Source organism: Enhydra lutris, unplaced genomic scaffold, assembly GCF_002288905.1.
Source record: "Enhydra lutris kenyoni isolate GAN:26980312 unplaced genomic scaffold, ASM228890v2 scaffoldscaffold25, whole genome shotgun sequence".
Classification (NCBI taxonomy): Eukaryota; Metazoa; Chordata; class Mammalia; order Carnivora; family Mustelidae; genus Enhydra; species Enhydra lutris.
Genome location: NW_019154109.1, coordinates 125,968 through 153,490, shown reverse-complemented (window position 1 = coordinate 153,490; position 27,523 = coordinate 125,968). Strand labels below are relative to the sequence as shown.

Genomic DNA, 27,523 nt, shown 5'->3' with positions numbered 1-27,523 from the left:
CCACTCCCGGCCCATTATCCCCGGTCCCCAGTCCAGGGTCTCTAGGGGAGGCGACCGCGAGAGCACCCCTCCCCGGCGCTCGCGCTGCGCGGCACCTGGTGCGAGCACAACTCTCCTCCACCCGTCTCCTCGCCCCACCCTTTGTGATTCACAGCCCCAGCCCCGCCCAGGCGCTAATTTAACTCGCCTGGAGGAACAGCTAGGCGCTGCCGCTACTTACCGCTCCTTGCTGGAGCGAGCTTCCACTTAACTCCGGTCTCGGTCCCCGTGCGCCATGTACCTCCTCGGCGGGCTAATCGCCCCGCCGCTGCTGCTGCTGCCGCTGCTGCTGCTGTGTCCGCCTGCGGCGCAGGGTGAGTGGGGGCTGGGGGGCCCAGCCCCGCTGGGGGAGCCCTAAGGCTGGGTGGGAGGGGCGGGATCCGTCTCCGTGACAACCGAGAAGTCTGGGGACCTGGGGAGGAGAGGAATGTGGGCATGGGTAAATTGTTCCCGTAATCCTCCACCCGTACGGCTCAGAGCGCCTACTAGCACGATCCCTTGGGGACAGGGACGGGATCTCCGCAGCTAACCCGCCGTTTGGGGTCTTGCTGTGCTGGACCCCAGCTGGCGTGACTTCGGGAGTGAGGCGGGGACCGTTGAGGAAGCGCGGGCTGAGTTGGCGGAGCAGTCACACCTGGGGAGGCCAAAGGGCAGGGCTCGAAGAGTGAATTCTCAGTCCCCCAACATCTCTTTAGCAGTGGGAGGCCACAGCTGACCTCTGTCGCCTCTTAAACGGAGTCCACTTGTGGGCTGCTGGGGACGCGGCACGTTAGCCCGTCTTCTCTTCCAGGTGTGACGTTCCCCGGGGGCGTCTGTCTGTATTGTGCGCTTAGTAACAGGATCAATTCTAAACCGCTTTTTTTTTAATACTGAAAGAAAAGGGTCGATTCCTTATTTTAATACTGAATTAATTGACAAGACAAGCAGCCTAGCAAGTTGTCGGTATGTCGGTTTAGCCACTGGATGGAAATGTTACTCGTGCCTCAGAAGCCTTTGGCTGCTTCCCTTACTCCTCTTGCAAAAAGAATGTTGCTCTGAACTGAAAAGTGTTATTTCCTTCAGTTCTGCTTTTTCTTTTCTTTTATTCCCCTCCCTAGGTGACTGCAGCTTTCCCCCAGAGGTACCTAATGCCATACAAACTGTGGGTGACCTCCAGAGTTTTCCTGAAAGAACCACAGTAACATACAAATGTAAAGAAGGCTTTGTAAAGGTTCCTGGCAAGGCAGACTCCGTGGTCTGTCTCAACAATAAATGGTCAGAGGTGGCAGAATTTTGTAACCGTAAGCTCTTCATTTTTGTATATATACATTACGGGAATGGAATGTATCTGCTTAGCTTACTTTTATCCCTCTTCAGCACGAGTGGTAATTGATAGTTTTCAAGCATTATGAAATCCCAGGGTATGTATACCTGGCATTTCCCGCTGCAGCTAATTGACATTCCTCCCCAGAATAGGTCCTGTTTCTTCATTAACAGGTGTGGGCTTTCTGAACTAATAGAGAAAATAACTCCTGAACTCCTGAACTAATAGAGAAAATAAACAATAGGTACAATTTAGGGAGTACATTATATATGAATATGTTTGGCAATCACCCCATGACACATTACATAGTCTTCTGTGTTCTTAAGTTTCATTTTGTAAAGTAGGACTCATCAAGCACAACTCTGTGGTAGCCTTTTAAAAAGCTCCCTGTATTTCCCTCAAAATCTATCACTAGATGCATAGTCCTATGGTAACTTTGACAGAGATGAGTAAAGGTAAGGATGAGACTTGGTTCCTAGCTTTGGACCATCTGGAGTCCTAGAATGTATGGGAATTTTAGAAACTGCCTCAAGTATTTTATGAAGCCAGGTGTGACATCAGCTTGAACCTTTGGGTTTTGTGTGTGCAGGACAGAAGGCACTTCAAGTGGTTGAAGTACTTAAGCCTTTGCACATGTATCATGTTTTAGAGTTTATAATGCTTCTGCATAGCTGACTCCATTGACGTCTCCATGGGTGGACAACCCCATGAGTGGAGTAGGGACCCTTACTCCCATTCTTCGGTCAGGAAGTAGTCTGGGGAGACAGACCCCCAGAAGTTAAGTAACTTCTTGAAATCAGCAGTTCTTACACAGGAGAGCCAGGGTCCAAACTTCAGTCTTTGGGTTATAAATCCAATGTCCCGTCCCCTCTACCATGTCTCTACACATTAACATTTGCCCAGATGTTACCATTTATAAATACTTCTTTGTACACCACTGGCTCACCTGATTCATGGACTTCTGGGTTGTTGTGAGGATGAAATGAGTTTATGTGTATAAAACATGGAGAAGTATCCAATAAATATTAGCTATCATTGTTAGTTATTGTTGTTGTTCAGACATTAGCCCCAGGGGTCTGAAGGAAACACTGTTCTCCTCTCACCCCTGTCCTCCTTTGGGCAGGCAGGGGTCACGGGCAGAACTGTGCCAGGCAACTGTAATGGGTTATATTTCCTGAACTGTGGGCATGGTGATATCTAGGTGCCAAATTAACTACTTAGGAAATAGAAGTATGTATGTTAGTATGCTCGATGCGTTGTGTCACAGTGGTATTAATACAGTTAAATATCAAATGTGTATGAAGAAGTACAGAAAAAGGGATGACGTAAGGTCCAGATAATTCTGGATCATTAAACCTAGATTGTCAAAGAAGGTAGTTTTAGTTACGTTGTTGCTTTTGTTAATACTTTTAGGTAGCTGTGACGTTCCAACCAGGCTACAATTTGCATCTCTCAAAAAGTCTTTCACCAAACAGAATTATTTCCCAGTGGGTTCCATTGTGGAATATGAATGCCGACCTGGCTACCAAAGGGACCATCTTCTCTCAGGAAAACTAACTTGCCTTCCGAATTTTACATGGTCCAAACCCGATGAATTTTGTAAAAGTGAGTATAATTTTTACGGAGTATTCGTAATCGTAGGGTATTTGGGGAAATAATATTTCTTCCTTCATTCATGCTGGAAGTCTTTTTGTCCATATTATTACTTCGAGTAATGATTCTGAAAAGAACCATTTGAGTAATTTTATAATTTTGTCTTAAATTAGGCCAACTAAATACTTGTGAGGTGGGAGTATTCATTTACTCACAGATTTCCCATTTAATTAGTTTAAGGTTACCTAAAATGTAATAAATGTATACTCTAAATCTAGTGTGCTATTTGAATCTTACAAAATGAAGGCAAGATTTTAGAAGTTTAAGGATAAGAAATGTCGGTAGTTCAGATGATGGATTTGCTTAGAAGTGCCTGATAATTTAATGAAAAAAAAATCGATTTGAACTCTCTTCTAGGAAAATCATGTCCTAATCCTGGAGATTTAAGACATGGTCATGTCAGCATTCCAACTGACATATTGTATGCCGCAGTTATCCAATTCTCGTGTAACAAGGGGTAAGTTTTGGCATACTACATCTTTATACTCTATATTTAACAAATGCAAAAACCAATTAGGACTTAAGGTGGAAGTTTTTAGATTCGTGGTCAGTGTTTACAAGCTAGTCAACCAGCTCCTGTGCTCAAAGATCTTTCATCATGAGGCCGTCATGGTTAAGTTTAATAAAATGGAGGCAAGAAAGGACAATTTCTTATAACACCAAATTCTCTCTACTGTTAGATTTTTAGTACATATATGATTCATTATAAAATTTAAATGTGAGTAGTAAAGGAAAAATCTTGTAATAGGTTGGCACTTGCAGAAATTAAATCCTTCAAATGTTCAAATGAAACCAATCCTTACTTTACCTAAATAATGAATTTGCATTTTTTTTTTTCTGTATGCAAACTGCCTGTTACAAAATATTATGTGTTGGGGCGCCTGGGTGGCTCAGTGGGTTGAGCCGCTGCCTTCGGCTCAGGTCATGATCCCAGGTCCTGGGTTCGAGCCCCGCATCGGGCTTTCTGCTCAGCGGGGAGCCTGCTTCCTCCTCTCTCTCTGCCTGCCTCTCTGCCTACTTGTGATTTCTCTCTGTCAAATAAATAAATAAAAATCTTAAAAAAAAAAAATATTATGTGTTAAAAACATTTACTCCTAGTGTAAAAATGTCATGCTGACCTGAGGTCTTCTCTGAGTTCTCTATGTAGGGAAAAGGAACTACTCTTTGGGTCTCCTTAGTGTCTCAGAGACAGCTGGAAACTTTTTATGTTCATTTTCTCATTAAATATCTGCAAATTGAATTATGTTATTTTACTTTGTGTGTATGTGGGTGTTCCTGTTCTTTATAAAATTAAAAATATCAACATCATGTGTCTCCTGTATGAAACAGAGATGCTTGGATCGTTAATAGGATTAATATCAAATCTGGGGAGTACCTTGAGCCCCTAAAATATTCTATTATTCTATGAAGCCTCTGTTGATCTTTAGAATTCAGAAATATAAAATATTCAAGCATCTATACCACTTAAAATGTTTCAGAACACTTTCCTGTTTTCTCACGAGGACCCCACCCAGATAAAAAACTTTTTGTGTCTTACACTTTTTTACCCTTTGGATATCACCTTTTCTAATTTAATTTTTTCTTTTCCTTTAAATGGCCATGTGAATTTTGATCCGCTGTTGTTTTGTCTCCCTCTACTAGTGTAGTAAATATTTTAAGATGACATTTTGGAGAATTTAAGGGAAGCCAAATGTGTGGATGGGACCTAACTTTTTTCCTCCCCTCATTGGTTTAGGTACAGGTTAGTCGGTGCAGCTTCTAGTTACTGTTCCATTGTAGATGACGATGTTGGATGGAGTGATCCATTACCTGAATGCCAAGGTAAGACTGAAAAAAAACCTAAACTCTCTAGTTAGTTGGACGTCAAACTCATCATTTTTCTAGGATTCAGTATTGCCTCTTTTACAATTATGAACTGAGCTAATTGCCTATAAATGTTTTGAAATGGGATTGGTTTTTTCATGATTAGAGAAATAAGTTATACAATAAAGAAGAAATATGATTTCTGCCCTTAGGAATCTTATTTTCTGAGGGAGATAGGGTATAGAAATAGTATCATAAATGCATGTATCCAGGGGTGCCTGGGTGGCTCAGTTGGTTAAGCGACTGCCTTCGGCTTGGGTCATGATTCTGGAGTCCCAGGATCAAGTCCTGCATCAGACTTCCTGTTCAGCAGGAGGTCTGCTTCTCCCTCTGACCCTCTCCCCTCTCATGCTCTCTCTTTCTCTCTCACTCTCTCTCTCTCTCAAATAAATAAATAAATAAAATCCATTAAATAAATAAATAAATATTTTTTTAAAAAAATGCATATATCCAGTCAAATTTATATCCACTAGAGACATATGTCTCCTGAAAATTGAGAAGAGTAAAATATGTGCAACATATTTCTTTTTTTCTCTTAAGAAAAAATGCAACGCTTAAAAATGTAGGCTTTATTATTTCTCCCAACTTTACTAAAATTATCACTAAGTTCAAGTTTTTGTTATTATTAGGAGCAGAAAACTAGACTAGGCTTAATGGAATTGACAGGTGAGTCTTGATTGACACCCTGTGGTGGGGAAGGTATGGGGTCAGTTGATAGGGAGATGTACAAAAGGAAGTCTGGCCAACAAAGAGCTTGTAGGGGTGAGCTGGTCGCACCCAGGGATGCCCTTGGCACACCATCTTGAGCTCTACTCTCCTATATCTGCTACTTCCCTTTTTCCCATTACTAGTACTTCAAAATTTTCAGCATTACTACCCACCACCCACCTTTACCGTTTCTGCCATCTAGTAAGGGATGCTGTAAGTGATACTAAAGTGAGTTTGGACAGCAAACTTACTCGAATATGTATCCGCTCTGGCACTGTGATAAGCCTCTGATGCATGTACCTACACAGCTTGGCCCACAAGCCCCAAGACATGTACCCTGAGACCTTTCCCCCCATCTGTGTCTCTGAACTTTGGACTACAGGTGTACATATCAGGAGTATAGACTGTTCTCAACAATTGGCACCATGTGACATAGATATTAAAATTGGAATGATAGAAGATTAGCATGGCCCTTCAAGGATAACATACAAATTTATAGTGTTCCATATTAAAAGAAAAAGAAAAAAAGAGGGAATTCCAAGGGCCACTTCCTAGAGCATGATTTACAGTGGGGTAGGGGAGCAGCTCTCGGGGAGCATACCTTCAGCCCTGCAGATATCCCACTGGTGGGGAGAAGCATAGTCAGAAGAGGGCCACAGCCTCTTAAAGTGTGGGAGCTGGGGCAGGAGTCCCGCTTGCCTGAGTTCAGAGGTGACACTGAATGCAGTGGCCCCCATTCTTGGACTCCACTGATGTTTCATCCACATTCTACCCAAAGTGATCCATCTGAAACATGGATCCTAAAGCTTGTACATGTCTCCTCACCACTTACAAAGTCCAAACTCCTTAGTAAAGCGTACAAGGGTCACCATGGTATGCCCACTTCATGCTCACGTCTTGCCCTCATACTTTAGGCTCTATCCACGCAAACCTCCCTATTTTTCCCTCTGCTACTGCCCCTGCCTGGAATGCCCTTCAGCCCCTTCTTTGCTTAGCTTTTTGTTTTCCTTTGCTTCTTTTCCTTTTCCTTTTCTTTTCTTTCTTTCCTTTTTTTTTTTTTCTTTTCCTTATTACGGGTTTGCTCTGATAGACCTTCTAGAAGCTTTCTGGCACCTCCCTGCTGGTTAACTGTTCTCGCTTCCCACACCATGGTGCACACTTCTGTGACAAGCCTCGCTATTTTGCATTAGAATGAAAATCTTTGAATCTTTTTTGTCACTGTATTTTATCTCATTTTAAAGATTTTATTTATTTATTTGACAGAACACAAGAAGGGGGAGCAGGAGAGGGAGAAGCAGGCTCTCCGCTAAACAGGGAGCCCAGGGGAGGGCTTGATCCCAGCACCCTGAGCCGAAGGCAGATGCTTAATTGACTGAGCCACCCAGGCGCCCCTGTCACTATATTTTAAGACCTATGATTGAATATTTTATTTAGTTTTGCAGCTGCATTTATAGAACAATGCCCGGTATGTGTTACGTGCTCAGAAAGTCTCTGGACGGCACTGATGGCGACGTGCAGTTATGCACCTTAGCCCCGTGTGAAGCAGATTGGCCTGTTCTGGTTCCTGGCTTTGATCGGGGCCAGGGATCTAAAAGTAACTTACAGGTTTGCTAATATTCTCTGGTTACCTAAGGCCACTCGATGCAACATAGTTGACATACACACGTGATCCCACTGCTTCCCTCGCTCTAGACAAGGTGGAGCCACTGCGTTTTTTTTTTTTATCAGAACTACTGCCAGGGAGGGGCCGCTTTTTATAATATGACCAGAACAACTCTGCTTGTATCTGTTTTCCAAATGCAGCTGCTCAGTACATTTACTTGAACTAAAAGGCAGTGTGTCAACGTATGCTTAAAAAAAATTTTATCCTAAGAGTCAAAGTTTAATATTGACACATCAGAACCATCTATTCCTGCTTCCAAGGTATGCCACTTGATTTCCAGGCTCCTTTCATCTGGCATTCTTTCCCCTGGAATGCAGAGCTATGCCCTCTTCTCCGCTCTCTTAGCAGAAGGGTGTATCTCAGTGTTAAGCTCAAGTTCCATTTCCTCCTAAAATGCCCTGCTTTTACCTGTGAACTCCAGCAGTATTTGCTTTCCCCAGCACAATTGTGATACGTAATGTGTGAGGACTTTATTGTAATTCTTGCTTCACGTATATGTTCTAAATCTTACTTCTATACATCGGTCTCAAAGTTAGCATTCGTGTTTTACACCATTTGTATCCAAAGCTCCAAATACTTTACTCATTACTTAATAGGCATTTCTAAACTCCCTGGTTGATAATGCTGAACTTAGAAAAAATGGTTGATTTTTACTTTTTTTAAATAAGTTATTTAACATGCTTTAATCTTACTTATTAAAGTAAGTAATTGGCAGTTTTATTAATGTCAAATATGTTGGAATTTTTTTAAAGAAATTTTTTGTCCGGAACCACCAAAAATTAGCAACGGAGTCATTCTAGATCCACAGAACACTTATGTGTATCAACAGGCTGTAAAATATGCATGTATAAAAGGCTTCACCCTGATCGGAGAGGACTCTATTTATTGTACTGTTAAAGGTGACCAAGGAGAATGGAGTGGCCCACTGCCTGAATGCAAAGGTAATGAGTTTGCAGTGTTGTATTTTTGTTTTCTTTTTACCTGTGGGTCTCTGTTTGGACTACGGAGATTCTGTGAACTCCCTGAGAAATGAATGGAGAATGTGGTACATACGCCTATTTGTATCTTTGCGGGGGCACAGTTTTTCATCAGATTCTCAGAGGGGTCTATGACTTCCCAAGAAGGAGGAAGCACTGATTAAGGAGAATATGTGGTAATGTATGAATAAAATAAATACCCATGGCACATAACGCTCACACAAACGTGCATGTGACATGTCTCATGTTTTTAGTGAGTTCGCTTACATTTGCTGTTTCTTACCGTATCACCTTCAATAAGTTAATACAAAAGGCATATAAAATGGTTGATTTTATTCGGTTGGGAGGGAATCTTAGACTAAACCAAGGGATCTCGCTAGTGATCCTATTGGCGGGATTTGTTTAAGCAACGTGACATGTAAGTGCCAGTATGACTCGAGTGCCTTTTGTAATTACACTTGGAATTATGCTAGCATGAATTTTTAAATATCAGTGCTTGTTAAAAACAGTTGTTTGTCACAAGTAGTGTATGTCAACAGTAAAGTAATGTTCAAACCGTGCAGATGGGTATAAGAGGTAAAGTAGAAATCTCTCTGTACCTAGTCCTTCTCTCCAAAGTAACCATTGTTCACAAATGTTTCCATTTGGTTCTGGAAAATAAACATACATACACGTATTTTTTCCGTTGTAGCAGTTGTATGGATATATCATTTATTTAACCTATTGAGGGAAATTTAGTTTTTGATTACAGATTGTTGGTTTTTTTTTAATTATTATTACAAAAGATACTGCAACAAATGCTAGGCATCTGGAATTGCACAGGTGTGCAAGTATATTTCATACAATAAATTCCTTGTAGCATAGTTACTAGAGCAAATGTATGTGCATTAAACTTTTTTTTTTAAAGATTTTATTTATTTATTTCACAGACAGAGATCACAAGTAGGCAGAGAGGCAGGCAGAGAGAGAGAGGGAAGCAGGCTCCCTGCCGAGCAGAGAGCCCTATGCGGGGCTCGATCCCAGGATCCTGGGATCATGACCTGAGCCGAAGGCAGAGGCTTTAACCCACTGAGCCACCCAGGTGCCCCTGTGCATTAAACTTTTGACGGATGTCACCAACATTGTTTCCAAAGAAACTGTAGCAGTTTACTCTCCCAGCAATAGTGGATCACTGTGCTGGCTCTCTGCTCCCCTAATGATAATGCTTATTATAATGTGGAGATGTGACAACTGCAAGGGGAAAATTTCATTATATTATTTGACTTAATTTAATTATGGGAGAAGTTTGATATGGGTTCACTTCTTAATCTGGCTATGTGACACACTCATATTTATTTCCCCCTATTTTATTAAATTAACTTATTCAGAGTTTACAAGTGTAGGGTGGTGCCCAGTAGACCATGTAGGCCAATATTTTCTTTACAAAGAACCACAAAATCTGGATAGATTTTCTTTTTTTTTTTTAAAGTCCCATTTTGAAAGGCATGAGATACAAGGGTGGGAACAACCAGGACTGAAGGAACTAGAATTCCTGGGGGAGTGGACAGGGAAGGCAAGCCACTCTGAAGTGCACCTGGGCCTAGGATCCATCGTGACCCACAGGAAGACCACTGCCAGGAAAGAGAGAAACTGGCAAAGCTTTTAGTGGTTGTGGTGGGCTAGAAAAATACACCGAAAATTAAGTGCAGAGCGAGTTTTTCCCAAGGGCCATTTGCTGATTTCTGGGGCTGCAGGGGAGGCTGAGGACTTTGAGCCAAAGCTTCCAAAGTACAAAATGAAATCTCTCAGACCCTTATGGTATTTGGGCAACAAATAGAAGAGGAAGAAGCTTGGATTAAACACACTCTTGTCCCCCTTAACACAGTTGTGCCCATTTTGAAGCTGGGTGGGGAAGGAGACTAGATTGCTGGGCTGGGGATCCCTGAATGACAGACCTGGATCTCCCACAGTTTCTCGGGGCTGAGGAAATAAAGATTCCCGGGCTGTCGAGGAAAAGCCCAGAGGGACAACTCCCAAGGAGCAGAGGCAAGAGTAGAAGTAGACTAAGTCTTACTAAGGCTGAGCTCAGTCCCTCATGGGCTGAGGGTGTGATCACCTACAACCAGTCTGCCTATCAGAAAAGGAGACCTCTCTTGGAAGATCATACCATCTGAACGTTTTATATACAATATCTGTAATACAATAAAAGAGTTATTAGACATGGAGAGAAGCAAGAAACTATAACCAAATCAGGGGAAAATAAATCCAGATAAAGGAGATCCAGATAACTGAGTTAGCAGACGACTTTAAAACAGCAATTAATGTGCTTAAGGTTTTCAAAAAAGAGAGAAATAAAGAATTTCAGCGAAGAACTGGAACCTATAAAAGTAGAGTCAAGGAGACGTTCTGCAACTGAAAAATATAAAATCTGAAATGAAGATCATAATATGTTTAACAGTGATTTGGGCCCAGTATTAGGAACAGGAAGGAAGAGTCATTAATAAAGCCCAGAAGCACAAAGAGGGGGGAAATGTAAAGTATAGACAAAAGTTAGGAGGTATTTGAGACATGTGAAACTGTTCTAACATAGGTTAGCTAAGAGGAGAGGCAGATAGAAAAAGAGAGAAAGAGGAGCAGAAATATTCAACGAGATGACAGAATGCTCCAAAAATGTTGAAATACATCGATACATTCCAAAGGTTCTCAGGACTCTAAGCAGAATAAAAATAAAACCAGTTCCTGGCATTTCATGGCAAAAATTTTAGCAACTCAAAACAATGATAAAAAGCACCAAGAGACAAAAGACACATTATCTTCAAAGGAGCAACACAAAAACTGATCACAAGCATCTCGACAAAAATTATAGAAGCCAAAGACCAATGAGAAGAAAGCCTTCAAGTTAAGGATAAGAAAATGAGTGCTCACCTAGGATTCTTTAGCCAATGGGTATATCCTTTAAAATTACCAAATGAAAATGTTCTCACACAAAAACTGAGAGAACTTATCCCAGCAGACCAGACCTGCACAGAACAACAAAATAAAGGCATTCCTTCAAGGAGAATGAAAATAATCTCAAGTAAAACATGAAAGTGCAAGACAAAATGAACATTAGAACAGGTACATGAATAGGGACTGTACAAAATGATAAATGCATTATCCACTGAGGTTTGGTATGTTGAAAGCAAGTGTGTAATAACAAGGTAAATTGAATTTAAGTTACAAGGTTCTGGCAATACCTAAAAGTTGTAAAATGTTAATTTGCATAATTGGTTTATAGTCTAATATATACTGTAATCTCTAGGGTCACCATGAAAATAATAGTGAAAGAAACTGTGAATCATAACCTAACAAAGGAATGATAAATGAGCACTTTATCCAAGAGGAAACGAGAGGAAGAGAAACAAAATAGATGGGTGGAAGAGCAAACTTATAGTGAGATATTTGCTATAAACCCAACTGTATCAGTAATTACCCAGAGTGTAATTTAAGTCAGATTGTCAGACTGAATTAAAAAAAGGAAACCTGGGGCGCCTGGGTGGCTCAGTGCATAAAGCCTCTGCCTTTAGCTCAGGTCATGATCTCAGGGTCCTGGGATCGAGCCCCTCATCCGGCTTTCTGCTCAGCAGGGAGCCTGCCTCCCCCCCTCTCCCTCTCTGCCTGCCTCTCTGCCTACTTGTGATCTCTCTCTCTCTCTTAGATAAATAAATAAATAATTTTTTTAAAAAAAGAACTTTTAAAAAAAAAAACCTATTTGCTGTTTACAAGAGACAAAACTTTATGAGAAGAACACTGAATGGTCCAAAGAAAGAATGGAAAAATATACTTTGCAAACAATTACCAAAAAAGGAAAAAGCAGGTGCAGTTCCATTAATATCAAAGAATACTTTAAGATACAGTGGTTCATAATGATAAAGGGGGTCCATTCAGCATGAATCTATCACAATTTGTGATCTATGAGCACTGTGGAAAAAAAGCTTCAATCCACAGAAAACAGGCAGAAAGAAAAATGGATAAATCCATGATTATAGTTTGAGAATTCTGCATACCTATTTCAAGAGCTGTTAGAATAAGCAACCAAAAATCAATAAGAATATAGAAGCAACAGTTAAACTTTGAAAAAAAAAATGACGTATTAAGGGCATTGAACCCTATAAGGACAGATGGAGAAAGTTTTTTTTCAAGTGTGCTGGAACATTGCCCATAGGCTGGGCTCTGTATCACAGTGCAGTTCAGAAGACTGAAATAATTTGGAGCATGCTGATGGCAGATGTGAGTCAACAAGACACAAAATAACAAAAAGGTAAGGAGAAAAGCAATTTCCAGGAAACTTACACTATATTAGCACATAGGTCTTCTGGATCAAAAACCAGAACTAGCCTGGTACAACAAAGAGTAAGTTTTATATATGAGTACCTTAGAGGAAAGGGCCATATAAAATCTTACCTTAAAATACCATCTACTATTTTCTGTGTGCCTCAGTCCTGTGGTACTGGCTGGGTATTTTCCGTGAGTTGTCCCATCCCCCCTGGCCTCCGAGGTAGATACAAGGAAGCGGAAATACACATGGTGTCTGAGGGCACAGGGCAGGATGTGTGTGCTGGTGGTGCAGGCACTCGCACACCAGAATGCTAAAGTGTGTTCCTTCAGGGATAGGCACTGTGTGAAATAACTTACCTGAATTATTTCTCTCATTCCTTACAAGAATGTTCTCAAATCTTTGTGTTTTTTTGTTTGTTTTTGTTTGTTTGTTTTTTTTTTCAAATCTGCTTTGTTTTTATTCTTGTTCAGTTGAAGAAATGGCAGCTTAGTGGGATTAAGGAAATGGACAGCGGTCTCCAGTGTGTGGGAAGCTGGCAAGAGGGGGTGTGGAAGCAGCCCAAAGTCCGACAGGCACTGAAGGAAGACTTAAAATTGTACTAAATTGTTAGAGTTGCAATTCTCAGAATAGGATTTTTTTATTTTTATTTTTTTAGCATTCTTTTTTTTAGTAGTTTTTTTTTTTTAAGATTTTACTCATTTATTTGACAGACAGAGATCACAAGTAGGCAGAGAGGCAGGTGGGGGGCGGGGGGGCGGGTAGTAGGCTCCCCGGTGAGCAGAGAGCCCCATGCGGGGCTCTGTCCCAGAACCTTGGGATCATGACCTGAGCCGACGGCAGAGGCCACCCAGGCACCCCTCAGAATAGGATTTAATCAAGGTTTCACTTCAGATAATTGTGACCTGATCTGCAATCCAAAGGGAGACCAATCTAATATGTGTAATGTTGGTAACTAGCATAAGAGAAAAAAAGTTATTTTTTTCAGATTGAATGTATTACTTAAAAAAAGGACTAAAACAGAACAAGTCTCCCAGGGTCACTAACATGTCCTGAAAGCATTGGGAAAATGAACTATGTTGTGACTACCTCTGTCTGTCCAGTGGTTCTTTCTGGTTCTTTGGTCTTGGCATGAGAAAGGAAAACATTTTTTGAGAGAAAATATCTTAATTTGGGGTGTGTTACAGAATGAGATCACTACCAACTCTGACTTTGGTTTCTTTTATTTACACAGAAAACAGTTTAAGAACCTCAGTACTACTTTGTTATAAACCCACTTCAGTTGACTAAAGGTCAATTTATATCAAAGCAAAGGCATTGCAGTGTTTCAGTTCCTTGGGAAAATCAGAATTAGACTTGGTTTCCTAAAAGTCATATTCATATTTAGGTCTTTGCGGGGGAGAAAGAGAGGATTCATAGAGGAAGCAATTTGTTTTGTCTTAACTTGACAGCATTATTTAGCTAATATTTTTAAACATTTTTCTTCCTTATAAGGTTCTCAGATTTCTGCAGTCATACCAGCATCAGAGACACCCACCACAGTAAATGCATCAGCTACAAAGCCCACATCAACTCCTCAGAAACCCACCACTGCAAATGTTACAGGTACCAAAGTTACATCAGCTCCTCAGAAACCCAGCACAGGGAATGTTCCAGGTACCAAAGCTACATCAACTCCTCAGAAACCCACTACAGCGGATGTTTCAGGTACCAAAGTCCCATCAGCTCCTCAGAAACCCACCACCATATATGCTTCAGCTACAAAGTCCCCATCAACTCTTCAGAAATCCAACACAGTAAATGTTCCAGCTACAGAAGTCCCATCAACTCAGAAACCTGACACAATAAGTTCTTCAGCTACAGAAGCCCTACCAACTCCTCAGAAACCCAGCACAGTACATGTTTCAGCTACAAAGACCCCACCAACTTCTCAGAAACCCAACACAATAAATTCTTCAGCTACAGAAGCCCCATCAGCTCCTCAGAAACCCAACACAATAAATGTTTCAGCTACAAAGACCCCCTCAACTCCTCAGAAACCTGACACAATAAATTCTTCAGCTGCAGAAGCCCTACCAATTCCTCAGAAACCCAACACAGTAAATGTTTCAGCTACAAAGGCCCCATCAATTCCTCAGAAACCCAATACAGTACATGTTTCAACTACAAAGGTCCCATTAACTCCTCAGAAACCTGACACAATAAATTCTTCAGCAGCAGAAGCCCTACCAACTCCTCAGAATCCCAACACAGTACATGTTTCAGCTACAAAGACCCCCTCAACTCCTCAGAAACCCACCACAGCAAAAGATTCAGCCACAGCCAAAAAATCCCCCATATCAAATGCTCTATCTACAGAGACCCCGCCAGCAGCCCAGAATCCCATCATGGCAAACGCGTCTGCTACACAGGCCATGCCAGCAACCCATAGATCCTCCACAGCAAAAGCTTCATTTACACAGAGTCTTCCAGCAACACGAAAGTCCACTGCTATACATGCCCCAGTGACTAAGGGTCTCCATACAACAAAAAGATTGACCTCTGCTCGTATTACAGCAAAACAGAATTCAGCTACTCCCAGGACAACCAGCGCACCTCACGGAAGAGGGACCTTCTCTTCAGGTTAGTTGGCACTGCTCAGGTTTTCCTGAGTAGGGATCTAAGGAGCCACGGTGGGAAGAGTTTTTCATACTAATGCTCTTGACTATCTTCAGAGGCAGATGGGGAGTGTTCTAGGGCGAAACATTTTGCAATAATATAGAAAAAGATTGGGGCTCTAAGAAAACAATGCTAAATTAAGCTTGGCAAAGCAATTTTTTTTTATATGAGCTTTAGGGAGTCCTTGAAATCTTCCAGACCCTTCAGAGAACCAAATATGTACCATCCTTATGGCCATTTTCTGGTTCTGGTTTATTGATAGAGACCCATCTCTTAAGCATGCTGAAAGATTTCTCCAGATTCTGTAGAGCTGCGAATTTGGTAAAGCATCTTATAGTGTCTTCTAAGTAACTAAAAGACAGAATTCTTTGAAATAGTCTATATTTACACAAGGGTCTTTAAATGACACTTTTTATCAAAGTGGAGTAAAATACATTGTAGACTTCAAAAATAGGTGTTGAGTGAATGAATGAAACCCTTCTTACTAGTTAGTGCTGCTTCGGGCTACCAAGGATGTCCCCTTGTCTATTAACTTACCTAATGCATAGCCAGAATTTTTATAGACACTCTTATTTTCTATTAGAGATACCTATTTTTTTTTCCAGTTTCTTGGTAAATCTCAACAGGACTGTGAGCCAGGAGATAATTTTTTAAAATTGTTTGAACTTTTTGATTGAAATGCACACACACACACACACACACACACACACACTGCATGAAACACCCATGTATGGCTCAATATCTTTTCTAAAGCAAGTATTTGTGGAACCACTACCAACTTTAAGAAATAAAATATTAGCAGCCCCTCATGTTTGCCCCCTCACTTTCCAGATGCTCTGTCGATGATCCTGAACTTCATCTGACTTAACCCCTCTTACTTAGCCAGTGCACCGCATGGCCTCGTTGCTCCCCTCATTGCAAATATGCAAACCTCATTCCATATCATTCTCCCTCTTCTGCCTTTGACCCATTTCTGCCTGTCTTAGTTTGCCCACCAGTGCCTTCAAATCATTGTTATGATTGCTTTTCCATATTTTGTCCATATTTCGTAACTGCTTTGATGGAATATGTTTTGCCATCATCACCCAGTTTTTTTTAAGAGCTTGAAACATTACAGATACCCTTGTTGATATTTCCTTTGTGTATTTCATGATTCCCTCAAGTTAAAAAGCCAAATACATGCATATACACAAAATCTTTACCCATTCCTGCCCACTTTTGGTCATTCTTTGATGGCATCAAATAATCGTGGGTATTTTTTTTAAATAGTTCAACACATTGTGACCATATTTTCATAATGATTTCATATATTTCACAGTTGTTATCTTAAAGCCTTTTTTGCCCTTACCTGGCTTTTTTAATGAATTTAAACATTACAGATATTGTGTGCTGGGCCACTTCCATTTCTCTCCTAGTTCATTACTTTTAAACTGGTAAGAGGTTACTGACTTCTTCAATTTTCATGACCTCTCTGGGCCTAAAAGTTTTAGGTTGAATACACCTGATTTTTCATAGAAGACGGCAATGAGAAAAACGTCTCACCTTGTATAAATTTGTTAGAGCACCAACTTTGTTGAAATAGTTCCTTCTGGAAAAAAAAAATTCAAGACAATTTAACAAACTTAAACAAACCTGAAAAAAAAAAGATAACTAAACCTGAGTCAATAATTGTGATGAAAATACAACTACTATTTGGGTCAGATTTCTCTCTTTTATGCAATTAATTTATCCTTCAAATATCATAGACCATTTTTTGCTCACATTGAAAAAGAAGTTGTCACCGCCACTTGCAGGGTCTGCACCATAGTTGTATGTACTGTGCCCTTCCTCTCTCTGGACACGCGTCCTTGCGGCAGCAACATATGCCTTTTTAGCTTCATTTCATAGGTGACGAATTAGAAGCTTAGAGATTAATTTGTGTGATTCATATAGTGCACAGTTAATAGGGAGAACGTTGGGAGTTAAACACACCTATTTGCTGACTCCAGATCCTGTGCTTTCTTCTGACACATAATGTCACCTGTTCTCAGTGGTACTTTGAGTACATCTGTTTGCCACTTAGGAGAGCAGCGTATTATTATAAATATATTTATTGGAAAGTAATTTTTGCTGTGCCAATTTCACAGTCCTTGAAAGGTGTAAAAGTTAAGGTGCTATAGTAATTTGAGTAATTGAGAAGTCTGCTGAGAGAGACTTCAGTTTTTTTTTAATTTAATTTAATTGTTTTCAGTGTCCCAAAATTCATTGTTTATGCACCACACCCAGGGCTCCATGCAGTATGTGCCCTCCTATACACACCACCAGGCTCACCCAACCCCCCACTCCCCTCCCTTCCAAAACCCTCAGTTTGTTTCTCAGAGTCCACAGTCTCTCATGCTTCATCTTCCCCTCTGATTTCCCCCAATTCACTTTTCCTTTCCTTCTCCTAATGTCCTCCATGTTATTCCTTATGCTCCACAAGTAAGTGAAACCATATGATAACTGACTCTCTCTGCTTGACTTATTTCACTCAGCATAATCTCCCCCAGTCCCGTCCATGTTGATACAAAAGTTGGGTAGTCATCCTTTCTGATGGAGGCGTAATACTCCATCGTATATATGGACCATATCTTCTTTATCCATTCGTCCGTTGAAGGGCATCTTGGCCCTTTCCACAGTTTGGTGACCGTGGCCATTGCTGCTACGAACATTGGGATACAGATGGCCCTTCTGTTCACTACATCTGTATCTTTGGGGTAAATAGTTTCTTGGTCATAAGATTAGATCTCAGTTATTTACTATGTAAGCTTTCAAACTTATTTCTTGCCATCAAGTCATATAACTGAATATGGTGTTTGTTGCAGTATTTACTAAATCTTTATCGTGTTTCATGTTTATGGGGTTCACTGTGGAATAGATACAGGCATTATATCTATTAGGGTGTATGTTGCTTGATTAAGTTAATGTATAACTGTTTCCTTAAATCTATTTATAATTATTTCTTTTAGTTATGAAAGTCTGAGTTACTTTTGAACTTTCTAGTACATTCTGTGGATATATATGTTAAATTGCTGTGGCTTTATGTATTTTTCTTTATTTTTGTAATTCCTTTTTTTTTTCTTCAGATGCTGCCATCATTGCAGTTGGTAAGTTTGGTTCTTCGGCAGTTAAAAAAAATTGTCATCCCTGTGGGATGTACAATCCTTATTCCTGGAGGAGAATATTGTCTTTTTACTGCCTTAGGAATACTATTAAGATGGAATGTTTAAGGTCAGGGAGAAGACGGGTAAATGCATTTTATCGACGTGTTTGGTGGACCCCGTTAGGTACTCGGTACGTTCCTAAGTCTTCCCAACCGTGTTCTTGTTCCAAGGTAATTTTAGGGCAACTTCACATCATTTGGCCAGTCAGTCAAGTATCCCTGAACGCCTATTGTCTCAATACATTATCATTCTAGGGGCCAAAAACAACAATAAGGAAGCTATTGTCAATACAGTTTTTAAGCCTCAAGTATTTTACAAGTACTCACAAACTACTCATTGGTTGTTTCTAGACTTCTCTTCCAGAAAAACCAGAATGCTACCTTTGATTACATCCTGTTCCTTTTCCCTTCCCTATCAGTGATTTAAAGCAAAGATAGCTTTAAAAATACTCTGTTGCTATAGACTTAAGGACATATCCATGTTGCAATTTCTTCTTTGTTCCAGTCCTTTTTTGTTGTTCATAAATATATTATTTGATGTTATACATTTTACCAAGAAGATTAATAACTCCTAAAGAAGATGGCAAAAGAAATGTTTAAGAAGCAATACAGCTAAGTTGGCATATTAAAAAGGAATGCCCAGTAGAAAATATGCACATTAAAAAGTGAATATTTTAAAATTATGTCCTTATAAGCTGAGGTCTCCTATCTATGCATGCATGAGTGAAACAAGGGACTGAAGCTGAAAAGGTGTTTTTTAATTATTATTATTATTTATAGTTCTTTTATATTTTGAATTAACTTCTCCTTAGTTATCTTGAAAGATTTCAACAGTTGGATTCACTTTGTTTGTTTGATATTTTCAATAGAAATAAATGTATTCTAAATGAAAACTTCATGATTTCATCATTTAATGTTAACAGAGATGAGTTTAGAGGATGGGCTTTTTCCCCTCCGCTCAGTGGCATCTAATGAAGGTTCGAGGTGCTTATTTTCTCTGGAATTCTTGGAGTATGTACTATGTGATTCCCCAGAAACTTTTCCTTAGGGTTAGTTGTTATTGCAACTTCTGCTCAGAAATAAAGAGGAGCTCTTTCCCTCTTAAATCAGACATATGGCAGTTTTTTTCTTTGGGAACCTTCGCTTGTACAGTATAAACCTAAAAATTATCCTTATTTCTTCAATTCTATACATTGGGTCACTTTTCTCATTTTGTTTTTATTTTATCAATTTTTTTAAAAATTTGGTTGTGGTTGATACACAATGTTACATTAGTTTCAGGTGTACAACACAGTGATTGGATAAGCAATGTGCCCACCCCAAGAGTAGCTGCCATCTGTCACTATACAAAGCTATTATGTCATTGACTAAGTTCCTTACACTGTGCCTTTTATTCCTGCCACTTTTCTTATTTTAAAGATAAGCAAACTCTACTGACAAGGAAATTGCTTTTCTGGATTACACTGCAATGTTAGTGAGTGATATAGATGATACTAGAACTTTGGAAGTATTTGAATATTTTCCCATTTAATTCTGCTAAGAAAGAGAGACTGACTAATCTCAGAACTTCCTTATTTGCCATGTAAATGAAGACTTTATTTTGAGGTCTAAAGCTATTCCTCTGCTGGCTCCATATCCATGCTTCTCAAAAATCTTTTTTTCATTATTGCCCTCTCCCCCTCAGGGAAATTTTTAGACTTTTATTTTCCCTAATTACCCCCCACCCCCGTGAAATTTTACTACCACAGATATGCTGTAAATCTATTTATATTCTGTATATCTATACTTTATACATTAAAAAGTAAGTTTTTTTTCACCCTTTTAGGATAATAACACCCCCATTGAGAATACATGCTCTATGTAGGTGTATTTTATTTTTGCTTTTGTTTTCTGTTTTTGTTTTTTTATGCCAACATTGTCAAGAAGACAGGCTTGTGTTCTGGAGTCAGTCAGATCTTTGGTTTGAATCCTGTTGGTTCTTTTTTCTTTCTTAACTTAGTAATTATTCAACACAAGTGATTGAACTTAATCTTTCTGAGTCCCAGTTTTCTCATTTATGATGCCTATTTAAAGTCTTTGAAGCTTAATGAGATAAAGATATGAAAACTCCAGCACAATGCTAACCATTGAATAAATACTAGCTTAAAGCAGTCGTTCAGTGCTGTCACTGGTATTTTCCTAGAATGGGTTTCTGATAGTTTTATCATTCCCTCTGGCCACACCAAAGAGTAAGAATTGTCCTTTATTAAGGTAAGAGTTGCATTTTTGCTGAGTGGCAAGTACTCTACTGAAATTTTTATATTTTTATTTTACTTCTCAAAACATCTTATAGTTTAGTGTGTGGGGGGGTGTGTGGGTATATATATATATGTATATATACCCTCACACATATATATAATATCTATATCTGTGTCCCATTTTTAGTTTTTTTCAATTTTTAAATTTTTTTTAAAGATTTTATTTATTTGTCAGAGAGAGCACACACAAGGTGGGGGAGCAGCCAGCAGAGGGAGAAGCAGGCTCCCCACTGAGCAGAGAGCCTGACTATGGACTCCATCCGAGGACCCTGGGATTATGACCTGAGCAAAAGGCTGAGGCTTAACTGACAGAGCCACCCAGGCGCCCCTCTATATCCCATTTTTTTATCTGAAAGAATGATTTTTGCACAATTTGTACCTTGCCCAAGGTCACACATCTGTTAGGTGCTTCAACAGAGGTAGATGACTCGTTTCTCCAGCACCAGGTACTTGAAAGGATAGAAAGATTCTTGTCCTATGCGGAAATCTGCACAACTTAAATTTGACAATTGATGTAGTCCTGATTCTTTACCCCCCTACCATTGCTGAAATCCTATGTCATGATATTCATAAATCTCTTATGGGGATTAATAGGTCAGTTGAAGGAATATTTAAGAAAAAAATTAGGGACTACTCAGTGACATATCTAAAATGTTCTTTCTGTATCCTTCAAATATCACATGCTGATTAACTTTGGCTTTATACATCCATCCACGTGCATCTGGCATATGGTGCAGACCAGCCCAAGTGGAGGCGTACTTTCAAGAATCTGGAATCATCAGTCGTAATTTGAAATGCATCAGATGCTGTGATACCAGGTCATCACCGTGTCTTACTACCTGTCTCTGTAGGATGAACTTAAATCCCACTGTAAAGTGACTTCAATTATCTACAAGTTATTCAAAGTTAAGAAATCAGACAACATAATCATCTCGTTTTTCATTGATCTGCTTAGGCTGGCAAGCAAAGCATAAAATACAGAGGCAAAGAAAATCCAATGATAATAACAAAACCCTTCAAGGGTCCTATGGATGTTGCCAAGGAAGTGGTGTTGAATTCTGAATTGTAAATCTGAAAATGTAAGGTTTACTGAAGCACATTCTTTTTCCTTCTATAAAAGTCTCTTTCTGGTGTGACTTCACCAGTGCGTAGACCTCAGTTCCTTTATTCTGTTATGTTAAATAGTATTATAAGGAAGAACAACCTATTAACAGTGTTTTTAATTTTGTATATGAACAGCATTTCCACTTTATTAAGTATGTAAGTGAGACCTTTTGAAGTGACTGGACAAACCGACATTTCTTCAAAAATAGATTCCTTAAATTAATACCAGATCTTATATGTGGAATTCTGACTCAGTTTCTTCAGGAATGGAGATGATACTGTATATATTAATGTAATACCCATCTAATATAAATCATATTCAAATAACCTCGGGTATTTTTCTTGAGCATACTATGAATTAAAATTCTGACCAGAACCTGGGATTAGAAATCAGTTTTTGTCTGTTGATAAACTATTCGATGTATCCTTTTTTGATCTCAGTTTTTTTATCTGCAAAAAGAAGATCATTTGACGCAATTTAATAAATATTTTCTAAACACATCCTACTATTTGCCAGGTACTGTGCTAGTTATTGGAGTAATGAGATACAAGGTGACAAACTACTTTACAGTGTCTTAAATACTGTAAATATAATGAGAAATATTGTTAAAATAATCCTTTTATTTAGAGAAACCCATTTTCTAAAATTACATAATTTTCCTACCTAAAAGCTCATTAGTTAACAATTAAGAACATTGATATCATAGTCATAATTTCATTGTGTCATTTATTCTGAGTTTTAAGTCTTAAATTGGCACTAATATACACTTGGGTTCATTTTCCATAGGTACCAAGAGAATTTTGAGATCATAACTATTGCCTCTATACTTTAAAGTCTTTTTTATTTATAATTTGGGAAGTAATACTCCTATTAGTTTACTGAGGAACCATTTATGTAGAATCCAGTTTTTCATATTTCTGTGTTTTGATCTAGTTTCCTGTGAAAACATCAGTCTCTGCACACATTCTTCTAGAATTACATGTATGTGCTTGTCGGTGTTCTAAGAATATGATTTTGGTTCTACCATCTGTATATTCTGGATCACTTTAAAATTTTCTATCTTCATTTATCATTCAACTTGAAAATGGGATGGTTTTACAACCATTGAAAATGGTGGAGTTAATGGAAGTGCCAAAGGGGAAAGAAACCCCAAATTTTTGAGGAGCCATGATTTATTTTATGAATGAATTATTCCAAAACAACTATATGTTGCTAGGGGATCCATTAAAGAAATTGATTGTGTAAAATACTATAAAAACTTACCTGTGGTAGAAATAGGTGTTTTGTTGAATCACGTATCCATACGACAGTGCAATTGTGTGACTTGAGCATTTTGCTGATTTGGAACCAATTTGTGATTTGGTCATACTAGTTTCGATTGCTTTCCTAGTGTCCTCTCTAATTTCCTTTGCGATACAGATCAAAAGAATAGAGCTCAAGGGCATTGCAGGGTGGAGTACGGGGGAAAAAGGGAGACCAAGAATGGTATTAGGGCACACAGGTGGTTTGGAGAAGAAAGATTGTGTGTAAAAATCAAACTATAAAAATTACTGTTGACCAACTTATTTGACTAAATTATTTTTCTGTCATGAAACTCAAAATAGTGCATTTAAACTCAAAAGGAAGTATTAGCTTTCCTAAGTGAAGTTGTATCTACAACAGGCTGAACACTGAAGAGCATATTCTGTAAGTGACATAAATATGTTTTAGCCTCCATGCACAAGTGATATTACCTTTCCTGTGATGGGGAAATGCCTACAGCTCTTACCTTACCTAAATGGCCTTCCCATTAACCACATAGATAGCCCTTACCTCTCTGAGACTCAGTTTACTCATCTACACAATGTGAGTGAACTCCAAGACACCGTCTAGTGCTAAAATTACGTAACACAGTCATCATGTTTGACCGACCAATGATCAAAGCATTTACAATCGAGCATGGTGGGGATGAAACACTTTGGAACCCTCTCCAGTAGGTTAAACACATCCTATTTGAGCATGGTGATACTTTAAATATTGTATTTCCTTTTTCTTTGAATGAAAGCAGGATAAGTAGCATGCAGTTTTTGCTGTCAAACTTGTGACATAAGAAAGCCACATACGAAATGTAACTTGCGTCTCCTGTTTTTCTTTAACTTGGCTCATCACCGGTGTGTTTGTCATTGTGAGACTGCATTATGTATGTACTTGCTCGTGTTTCTATTAACTTGTTACCACATTTTTTCCTCCTCAAGGACTTGCTGGTACTGTAATTGGTACCCTAATTCTAGTCAAAATTTTCTGGCACTGTGGAAAATCAGGGTGAGCAGAAATTCTGATGATTTAAAAAAAAAAAAAAACCTGTTCTTAGCTTCTTTTCCAGTAAAACTTGACACTGTATCAGAAGGTAACCTCTTTGATTAATTGTATTTTTTTTTAAACATGCTCTCTCTTTATTCCTTTTCTCGGTCATTACAGCCTTGGGTGAACAGATGTTGTGTCTTTTTCTCTTTCTTTAATTTTTCAGTAGACTCAAGGACATTAACATTTCAAAGGAAAGTGATTTGAAAGCCCCATTCTCACTTCGCAATCTATTAGTCAACTCACCTTTTTTCCCTACTCAGTATAACTGCTGATGGTATCTGTGTGTTACACAGAAGCAAAAACCTAGGGAAAAATCAGTCTCTATCAGATTCGGGAGGTTGCCTGTGATCAGGCATTTTTCTGAGTTATATTTATGAAAACATGCCAAAACAGCTAAAAACAGCCCCTTGGTTCAGAGGGTGGGTCCAGGACCCTGACTGCTTGATTTGAATCCTCCCAGGGGTTGACATTTACTCACCATGTGACAATGGGCAACTGTGTTTCTTTTCTTATTTGTAAATTGGGGGGACGTATTAACACCTGCCTCACAGGATTATAGTAAGATCAAATGAGTTGCCCCCTGTAAAGAAGGTAGAACATGGCACATGGTAAGCCCTCAGATGGTTGAACAGCAGCACATAGAAAAGAAATCAGTATTACTTAAAACATCTGATCTGCATTGAATGTGCATGTGTTAAGTATAATGTCATAGTGGGCTCTGACCTATGCTGTAGACAGAGGATTATTTAATTTGACCCTCCTCTGTTTTATAGATTTTACTGTTCAGAAAATTTACCATGGAGTTTATATAAACTAGAATTATTTCTAAACTGTCCTAATGCCTATTTTTTCCCCATTAATTAAAAGCAACTCTAATGCTATCACTAAATGGCCTGTTTTAATTTTGGGGGTGATGTGAGCTATCTACTTTTTACCCTCTGTAACTCTTATTTCTCCTTAAATTAACAATATTATTGAAGCCTATTATAAGCTAAAATGTGTAAATGTTCATTAAATCACTAAATGGTTCAGTCTTTTACTAAAATAATGTGAGCACTGGGTCCTGGGCTTTGTGGGCTTTTAAATCAATACTTGTTTACTGCCAATCGAGTGTTCTAGAAGCTTAATAGCAGATGTAGTAAAGTATAACTCCAGATTTTTCAGGGACTTTTTAAGAATGTAATTTAGAGTCCACCAAAAATGAACAGAATTTGAAGTCCTATAAAGTGGGTTAAGTTGGTACAGATGCTTGAGCAAAACTACTGTGGAGAAAAACAAGGATTTCCTTACCTCTTTTAGAAATGGAGGGTTCCCATAAGTTTAATTAAAAGGGATGTGATTGTAAGGAAATGCTGATACTGCTTTTCAGCTGAAATGGAAATTATATAATTCAACTAGTGTTTTCCTTCTCTACTGTTCAGCTCTTACACACTCATGAAAAACAGCAAACCATGCAAAGTTATGTTTCATAATTTAAGTGTGACTGGTGATGCCTCAGAAGTTAAGACCTGGTAAATCATAAAAGGTATATGGTTTTATGAAGTCATACTTCTCTGTCTTGCAAAATGTCCATCAGTACAGCCAGGGCAGGTTTTATCCATGACTGTTCAAGGATAATAGGGGCTCAGACCTCTATTATCTTGTCAGACTGGTTTTTCTTCTTTGAGCGACTAACATTTTAGTCTGTCATTAGCAAGATGTCACCCATTCTCCACTCACCATCTCATCTTGTATTTCGCACTCAGTTTACTGAAATGATTGGATACTAGTGATGCCACAAATCTTTGGGGGGAAAACCGAGAAGTGGATACTTTAGGGCTTACAAATAGGAATGCCTTCTTTATGAGTATTTGCATCATGAGATGATTGACTTGTACTGTTTCTCCTTTTTGCTTGGTGGGTTTTAAGAGTTTCCAGTGTGTAGGAATTAAGATTTGTTTTATGGTATCTTTTGTAAGTCATGCTTATAGATCTTTTATCTCCTTTATGTTATACAAAATTATGACACAACAGTAACTTGATATAAACGAATCTACCAAATGTTCTAGGTGTCTTCCTCGAAGTGTCTTTTGGTGAAACTTTTCTCTAATGCATGTGTCAGAGGTTTTCATTGACTCTTAATCTGGAAGTACTTTACGCGATTCTAACTTGGCTACTTAATTTCAAGAAACTAAAAAACTCATGTGACCTATTTGCTATAGCTATATTTCCTATAACTAAACTGGCTGAGGTTGGATAACTTACTAACTTTGCATGTGTTTTGCATGCCCTATTATGGATTAATTTTCATTGTCTATCACATCAAACCCAAAAGATTAATGTGTATCATCAGTCAATAAAATTATTTTGATGTTAACTCTCTTTTTTAACTTTCAGGACACACATGTATAATACTGACAGTCTTGTTTATGATGCTAGTAACCATTGGCTAGCCAATTTAGCCGAAGAAGAATTAAGAAGAAAATGCACACCAGTATGCAGAATATTTCTAGTTTCTTAGACCTTTCTGGAGGAGTGGACAAAATAAATGTAATAGTGCTCTTCATTTCGCATGTTATCATTGTCCTTAAGGTGCATAGGAAAACCAAAGAAGCAAGGAGAAGCGAATCTGTCCTGGGACACTCCCAAACCTCTTGAAAATAGAAGAACTTGCAAGATTTAGAGTGATTACTTTCCTCAAAGTTTAGGAAACCATAGAGGTTTGTTTGTACTTAGAACGTGAGCATGAAGAAAAGGAAATGCGTCATTTTTTTTCACTAGATATGTAGTGTTATTTTTGTTTACAAAGAAAATTAAAAACTAAAAACAGTAATTGGATATTGGAAAGAAACAAAAAACCTAGCCTCTTCTGAGCAAACCTGCTGAAGAGAGATGAACTGTATTATAAAATAACTCTTGATTGTAAGGCATTTTCTTCTTTTCTCATTCCATTAAAATGAGTCTGAACGGGTTAGGAAATATTTTAAAGGGAAAACATGCTTATGATGTGAGAATGTTGATTTTTTTGGGTTCGTTGGTGGCAAAGGAGGAATACAGAATGAAGGAATAACTCTTTCTTTGTCCCACAAATATAGGTATCCAGTTAGGACTTAGCCTCTCACTTGTAAGTAAGATGGATTGGCTATAATTTTGTTTAAGGACAATTTTTTTTTTTTTCTCTTGGAGAAGAAACCCTATGAAAGGGTGAAAGGTGTCTCCATTAACTTAATATCTCTAAAAGTATCCAGCGATATTATATTAACATAAGAAAAGAGTCTATATTTCTGAAGTGAGATGTTCATAACCAAATTGTAAATCTTATTCTTTTGTAATACTGAGATTAATTTATTTATATTTATTTATGTCAGTGAATGCATTGGTTTTACATGTATAGCAAGACAAGTTCAAGAAGATATGTAAAGAAAAATTGATTTTCCCTAAATAGAAATAAATAATTGAT

General features: G+C 38.6%; 1 protein-coding gene across 2 annotated transcripts; it reads left to right on the top strand.

The window, feature by feature from the left end:
- Positions 1 to 205: 205 nt before the first annotated feature.
- Positions 206 to 27,523, top strand: LOC111151102 (CD55 molecule (Cromer blood group)). Of its 2 annotated transcripts, XM_022508878.1 has the most exons (11): positions 275 to 353; positions 1,137 to 1,319; positions 2,756 to 2,947; positions 3,353 to 3,452; positions 4,731 to 4,816; positions 7,982 to 8,170; positions 13,995 to 14,207; positions 15,057 to 15,122; positions 18,263 to 18,283; positions 23,976 to 24,042; positions 26,461 to 26,630. In XM_022508878.1, the coding sequence occupies exons 1-11, from the start codon at positions 275 to 277 to the stop codon at positions 26,582 to 26,584; spliced, it is 1,320 nt and encodes a 439-aa protein (XP_022364586.1). In that variant the 3' UTR covers positions 26,585 to 26,630. The 2 variants fall into 2 exon arrangements, with proteins under 2 accessions (XP_022364587.1, XP_022364586.1); XM_022508879.1 differs by lacking the exon at positions 23,976 to 24,042 and having other exon boundaries at positions 206 to 353; positions 26,461 to 27,523.

Bases quoted from the DNA above. Each gene is read 5' to 3' on its own strand.
- LOC111151102 (XM_022508878.1), top strand. From the start codon at position 275: ATGTACCTCCTCGGCGGGCTAATCGCCCCGCCGCTGCTGCTGCTGCCG. The intron at 8,171-13,994 runs GTAATGAGTTTG...CTTCCTTATAAG, and splicing joins CCCACTGCCTGAATGCAAAG to GTTCTCAGATTTCTGCAGTC. The intron at 14,208-15,056 runs GTACCAAAGTCC...CTCGTATTACAG, and splicing joins CACTACAGCGGATGTTTCAG to CAAAACAGAATTCAGCTACT.